Source organism: Etheostoma cragini, chromosome 24 (assembly GCF_013103735.1).
Source record: "Etheostoma cragini isolate CJK2018 chromosome 24, CSU_Ecrag_1.0, whole genome shotgun sequence".
Classification (NCBI taxonomy): domain Eukaryota; kingdom Metazoa; phylum Chordata; class Actinopteri; order Perciformes; family Percidae; genus Etheostoma; species Etheostoma cragini.
Window position 1 is genome coordinate 10,737,243 of NC_048430.1, and position 6,895 is coordinate 10,744,137.

General features: G+C 40.2%; 1 protein-coding gene across 2 annotated transcripts; it reads right to left on the reverse strand.

The window, feature by feature from the left end:
* Nucleotides 1-1,753: 1,753 nt before the first annotated feature.
* Nucleotides 1,754-6,358, reverse strand: sowahcb (sosondowah ankyrin repeat domain family Cb). Of its 2 annotated transcripts, none has more exons than XM_034864885.1 (2): nt 5,255-6,358; nt 1,754-2,754 (listed from the first exon to the last, which is right to left on the reverse strand). In XM_034864885.1, exons 1-2 carry the CDS (start codon nt 6,026-6,028, stop codon nt 1,948-1,950), a joined length of 1,581 nt encoding a protein of 526 aa, XP_034720776.1. In that variant the 5' UTR covers nt 6,029-6,358; the 3' UTR covers nt 1,754-1,947. The 2 variants fall into 2 exon arrangements, with proteins under 2 accessions (XP_034720776.1, XP_034720775.1); XM_034864884.1 differs by having other exon boundaries at nt 5,231-6,357.
* Between the last annotated feature and the right edge of the window lie 537 nt (nt 6,359-6,895).

A 6,895-nucleotide genomic window follows, 5' to 3' on the forward strand; every position in this document is an offset into this window, starting at 1 on the left:
TGTAAATATCTGTATATTGCAACAATGGATGAGATTTTAAAAAAAAAATTTCAACACAAAGTCTTGGACTGGGACAATCTGGCATTATTTCCAGATAATGTCAATGGCAGACTGGTCAGAGACCAATGTGTCAATTATTTCAGTTGATTTATTACTTATTGAGAGGATGTCAGTGTATTTTTTAATGATATCACTTGCCTGCTGAGAACTTGGGAAAGAATAAAATGATAAGTTGTGTTTATGAGCCTACAGATTTGTTGCTTGCTCAGAGCGTTCATTAAAACACTTATTCTTTGGAAGTTTCTGTATTTTTAGTGTCTTTGTTTCCATATCTGCGGATTTCTTTCGTGATACGTGGTTTGTATATCTACCAGCTTTTTTTTAAAAGTGTGTGCTTTACAGACTTGACAGTTTGTGAATCAATTGTTTAAAAAAAAAAAAAAAAAACCGGGAGTTTTCTTCCGCCTCGGGGAGGATTAAGGGCACAATGAAAAGCCTTCATTCAGTCTGTATCATTCATCTCAAGCAGAGAGAGGGAGGGAGAGAGAGAGAGAGAGAGAGAGAGAGAGAGAGAGAGAGAGAGAGAGAGAGAGAGAGAGAGAGAGAGAGAGAGAGAGAGAGAGAGAGAGAGATTTCTCTTCTATAGAAGATATGACATGCTTTATGTCCTTTAGTAGGGGAGGCTGTAGGGGACACAGTCCTTCACACATGCATTTGCAATGACATTAATTACAATTTATTCAATCAGATCATTAAAAATTGCGCCATGAACCCAGACAACATTTACTACCCTTGAGCTCTTTTATACATAGATATGTTATGTAACAAATGGAAATCTAAGAGCTTGTTCAAATGTGCAAAGATGCAATAAACAAGGTGTATATAGAGTAAATCCTTGGAACTAAATTACGAGATGCAGCCAGCAGTTTCTGTTCCACAAATACTGTACCTGATGTGCGTTTCCTTTAAGCAGCGTATCATGGGTTTTTAATGCCTGAGATGGGAAAATGTACAAAATCTAAATCGTTCTCCGTCCTCCCATTTTAGCACCGTTTCAACTCATCGTCATCCGTACTAACGCGCCTGAAAACGACACCCCAGAACATTCATGTACATGCCGGTAATGCTAAAACGGCTAGATTACGAATTGTCGCAAATCGTTTGAATACTATCTTTTCTTCCTGTACATGTAGGCAGTAGTCACGTTATAAACCGCTGCTAGCATTGACAACAAGGTCAGAAACAGCTGGGACTTGTTAGCCATGTTAAAGTAAGTACCGAAGTGTCGTGACAAATCAGGGAAGGGCACAGGATCAGCGTTTTCATTTATCTCCGTTTGTGCCCGTCCAGCAAACAAAAACACATCACTATTAATTGCATTAATGTCATAGTTAACTCACATTTTTATCTATTCTAAATGTCCCTTGATTTCTTTTTGTCCCATTATAGTTCTCATTTTAATGCTCTGAACTTTGAAAAGTGGATTTATTGAAAACAACATTGGCATGTAGCCTACTGTAGTGTTTAAGGCTCAGAAACTGGTGAAAAATGTATCAGTCCTTAACGACGTCCTCAAAACGTCATGGTTTGTCCACAACTCAAAAGATATTTAGTTTACTAGAAACTAGAAAATCTGCATTCACCAAGCTGGAATCAGAGACATTTTACCCTTTCTTTCATAAAAATTGTATGATTAAAAACAGATTCATCAATAATCGACAACAATTGAGATTAACTGATGCAATCAATCTTGTTTTTTTTTTTAAATATACACTTGGGTCTGCTGGTTTCATTTCCATTTTTAAACTTGTTTAATTGTTTCAATTCTGCTTACTTCAGCAGACTGTTCTCCTCGGGTCTGCTAGTTTCAGTTTAGTTTTTTTTAAATTTGTTTAACATCTGCAGAATTTTGCATCCACGTGGCACTGGGGATTAGATTTCATGATCTCACCCAAAGAAATGGGTCTTGGGTCTGGACTTAAAGGAAGCCTTTGCGGACCCGTCCGTCTCCTCTGTGTCCCGGAATGACGTGCTGTGGACGATATGTGACGTCCTTGAGCGGAGCTTCTGCAGTGTGGGCTTCATCCTGTAAAGCGAGGACTTCCTCCTGAAGGGGTTCTCTCTCTCGCCCCCCCAGTCTACAGAGTCGCCAAGTGGCTTCAGGTGTGACTGGAGAACCCTGGAGACGCTCCAGCGTCTTCCCGCGCCCCTGCGTCCCTCGTCTTCAGCGTTTGAGCGCTCGTACGCTCCGACGATGTCCCGTATGTCCATGCTCACGTTGTCCGTGAGGTATTGGCAGGCCTTCCTCCCGCTGTAGTCCCGGATGTCTACGTCTGCGCTGTAGGCGCCCACCAGCAGCTTCACCACCTCCATGTGGCTGTGCATGGCGGCAACGTGCAACGGCGTGTAGCCGCTGCTCGACCGGACGTCGACACTGGCGGGGACGTTGTGCTGTTTGGCGAAGTTGATGATGAGCGCGATGAGCTCCGGCTTGCCCTGCTTGGCCGCCCAGTGCAGGCACGTGAAGCCCGTGACGAAATCCTTCCTCAGGATGAGGCTGGGCTCCTCAGCGAGGAGCTGGTACAAGCTGGCCCATTCGCCGTCTGAAGCGCACAGCATCCACTCGTGTTCCAGCGGGTCCAGAGTGGCGGAGGCCCTGTCGTCGTCCGGGTTGGAGGAGGCCACGGAGGAGGCATCGCCGTCGTTTCGGGAGGACATGGACGCCGAGTTGCTGAACACACCGCTGCGCCTCACCTGGAGGAGAAAGGGGGGGTGGTGGGGGGTGGGGGTAGGGGAAATCCAGACAGCAGAGGTTCAACCAGTCCCCCAAAACATACAAGGGTGTCGTCCGTTTGTTCCTACCCTCTAATACGTCCCACAGGAGCGTTTTCCTAAACTAGCGCCCCATCACACAACATAACGTTTTAATGTCTACTTCTTCCAAAAAGGAGTATACATTTTTTAATTATTAAATTATATTTATATTATAAATATAATAATAATTATATTGTTTTCATTATAATTATAAAGCTTAGAAAAAGGGATTAAAAAGTTATTTTGGAAAATCGTCAAAAAATGAGTCAGTGAAAAGCGTTGAAACCGTTTAAAAAAAAAAAGACTAGGAAAGAGGTAAAAGACTCTTTACACGTCAGAGGAACAAACAAAGTTGCCTTGTTATTATCATAATTTAAAGCTGTAAATAAGGTAATAAATTGCCAATATCTCACCAAATATCGCAATATGTTTAACCTGGGTCGACGGTTACATTTTTTAGACCCTGTTTTTATGTTTTTGTCACCTATTTCCTCTATTTTCCCCTCTTACAACCAGTATATTAACCACTAGACTAATCACATTTACACTAGTTTTACACTTATTTGTTTTAGAATTCATGATCAATAAACCATCTGAAATTATCCACTTTTGGGGTTATAAAAAGACGAAAATATGAATGGTTTACGTAAGTTAAGTATGAAGAAACAAAGGTGGATAATTACTGATAGCTTATGTCAGACTTTAGTCAGGATAAAATTGAATGAAACACCCAATATTCAATTAGAGATCTAATCTTTCATTTCACTTGGGTCATTCTAAAACGCTTAACGTGGTTTTATGAACCTAAACAACGATCTTTCATCATCATATTTCTCATGGTCATATCTCGTCATGAACACTTAAGCCTGTCAGAAAAACTAAACTGACATCCAATGATTATAGCAGTTTTCTTACATTAACGTTTTCTTCTTTATTGGTGTCTATGGTGAGGAAAAGTGGTTTAATGTACCTAAACAATCATCTATGATTACCATATTTCTCTCTCATATTGCTCCTCATAACCAATGGAAACTGTCAAAAAGATCTAACCCAAAGTTCAATTATTAGGGACGTTAGCTGACCTTAAGCGTTTTTGTTCCTTTGGAGCCTATGGCAAGAAAAAAGCTTAATGTGGTATATATAACATATATACCACATACATAACCACTGAACATTGTCAAAATTATTATGGTTATGAGGAGCAATATGAGAGAGAATATTGGTGATAATTGATCGTTGTTTAGGTACATTAAACCACGTTATCCCTCATGTTGTCCTCGGGTCAAATTGACCCGTTTCCCTATATCAATGTTCTTTTTAATCCCCTAAAATAACATGATTGATTCCACACAACGTTCTTTGCCAGTACAAATCTCTACTTTCATTAATTTTGGGGTGTCTTATTCAATTTTATAGCATTTGAAAAATTGGTTTCCAAATAGTATTGAGTAAAAGTTGAAATATGCAGTCTGGGATTATCCATCACACCATTTAATTTGAGTCTAAATAATTTCTGCTTTTCTAACTCAAACATTAGGTATAATTTCCTATAAATAAGGTTTATTGACCAAAGATTCCAAAAATAACTGTAAAACTAAAGTCATTAGTGTTAAAATGTCAGAAAAAGTGACAAAAGGGACAAAAACGTAAGAAAAAGTTAAACACATTGATTAAAAAGCGTCAAAAGTGTTGATTGTCAATTTTGACTGGAAAATTAAACACTTTGGTTGGCGCTTTTTGTCGGTATTTAACTTTTTCTTACGTTTGTGTCCCTTTTTTCAACACTTGACACTTTTTCTTTTTCAATGTGTCACTTTTTTTGATGTTTTCAACACTACATAACACTAACTTCTTAACTTTAGTTTTACTGTTATTTTTTGAATTTATGGTCAATGAACCTCATTGATAGGAAATTATACCTAATGTTTGAGTTAGAAAAGAAGAAATTAGAAAATATTTAGACTAAAATTAAAGGAATGTATGTTGATGATAATCACAGACTGGAATATGTCAACTTTTACTCAATACTATTTTAAAAACCACTTCAACTGTTTTTTTTCAAGTGCTATAAAACCGAATAAAACTTTGTACTTGCCAAAGAGCGCTGTGTGGAATCAATCATCTTATTTGGGGTAATTACAATTGGGTAGTTAAAAATAACATTGATATAGGAAAATGGGTCAATTTGACCGAAAGACAACATGAGGGATACGCTTTTTTACGTTAAGCATTTTAGAATGTCCCATTTCACTTGTGTATAGCTTTTTATGGAACAATCAATGTTATTTTGGGGCAATTTGGTTGAATGAATCCCAAAAAGAATTCTGATATAGAAACTTTCGAAACGGGTCAAATTTGACGAGGATAACAGGGTTTAAAGCGACCCCGGGCTCCGGTGAACCCCAGCCAGACTCACCCTCGGGGAGCGCTCCATCATGACCTGCAGGAAGGGTCTTCCTTCTCTCTCAGACACTCTGTGCGTGTCCCCTGTAGAGTTTGGACTCTGCCCTGCTTCTTCCCGTGAGAGAGACTCGGTGGCGGGTGTGTCTCTGGGCCTGAGTCCAGCTGCCTGCTCCGGTCCTGTAGGACCAGTTTGTGCAGGCCCGGGCAGGTTGAACACCCATCCCTCTGCTGCGGGGAGAGGCAAAGCTTCAGTCACTGCAACCTCTGGTATGCGAGGAGGAGACGGCCCAACACTCTTCTTGGACGCCTTCTGCTCCCTGTGGAGGCTTCCTCTGTTTCCCATCTCCCTTGAGTGGCTGTCCACCTCCACTAAACGGACATGACACAGACCCTTGTCGCCGGTCTTGTCCGGGGAATTAGTTGTAGCAGTGGAGAAAGCATGCGGAACTGTCACCTGGCTGTCATTTCCGTAACCTGAGCCAGGTAGGGTTTGCTGTTGCACCTCCCCGCCCGCTCGGTCCGTGTGATACGGCTTAACGAGTCCCTCTTGGTTTAACTCTCTCTCCGGGCAATTCGCCTCCTCTGCCCCGCGGAACCTTTTTCTCAGACAGACATATTTAACTCCGCTCTCAGTTTTTACATACGCAATGTGGTCAACGTAGTTTTTAAATGTCGTACGGACGACCGTTTTCTTCTCCGGGTCCTCCGGGAACACCACTTTAAAATGCTCAATTAAATCCGTGTTTTTCACTTTGCCCCCGTTCTTCTTGACAAAGTCCAGAATCGCCTCTTCAGTACACTCGGCGGCCATTGTTATCCAGAGGGAAAAGTAACCGTAAACCGTGGAAGTAACTAATGATCTTTCTAAGCATGCTTTTCTGTCTTACCGCCCTGAACAGAAACATCCACCGAAATGTCCTCCGGAACCAAAATGACTATAGTAGATCTTTTATAACGCGTTAAAGTGACGACAGGTGTGACGCATGGCGTTTACCTGCGTTGTAGCTTATTTCCAGCGTTCAGGTGTTCTCTGCCTCATAGCAACCATGGACTGTATAACGGTCTATGATAGCAACCGAGGGCCGGAAACAGACTGTGCAGACTGTACCATTTGGTCTGTAGGGGGAATTAAATTGTAAAAAAACGAAAGAAAAAAGAAAGAACACACACACACACACATATATATATATATATATATATACACATATATATATACATACATATACATACATATATATAGACACATACATATATATACACATACACATACATATATATACACATACACATACACATATATATACACATACATATATATATAGCCCATGTATAAGCTATTGAAATAATTGACATTATGATAGACAGTGGACAATATAGTGTGAGAATTAGTTGTTCTCCAACATGTACACACTGCTGTTGTGAAGCAGGGATACACAGCTCACAAGTGTGTAGTCGAAAGAGAGAAATATTGTATATTTCCGTGACTCCTACATATTATGAAAAATAAGGAATTTTCCTAAATAAATAAATGTTAATCTTGGCTTAATTGCTCAGTGTCTTTGGGTTGAAATAACATTATCATGATCGATTGGCATCCAACAATTGATAACTTGACTTTTTAGCTTAACTGATTCTGATTGGGTATCACCTGGAACACAGCCAATAATTGAGACAACCA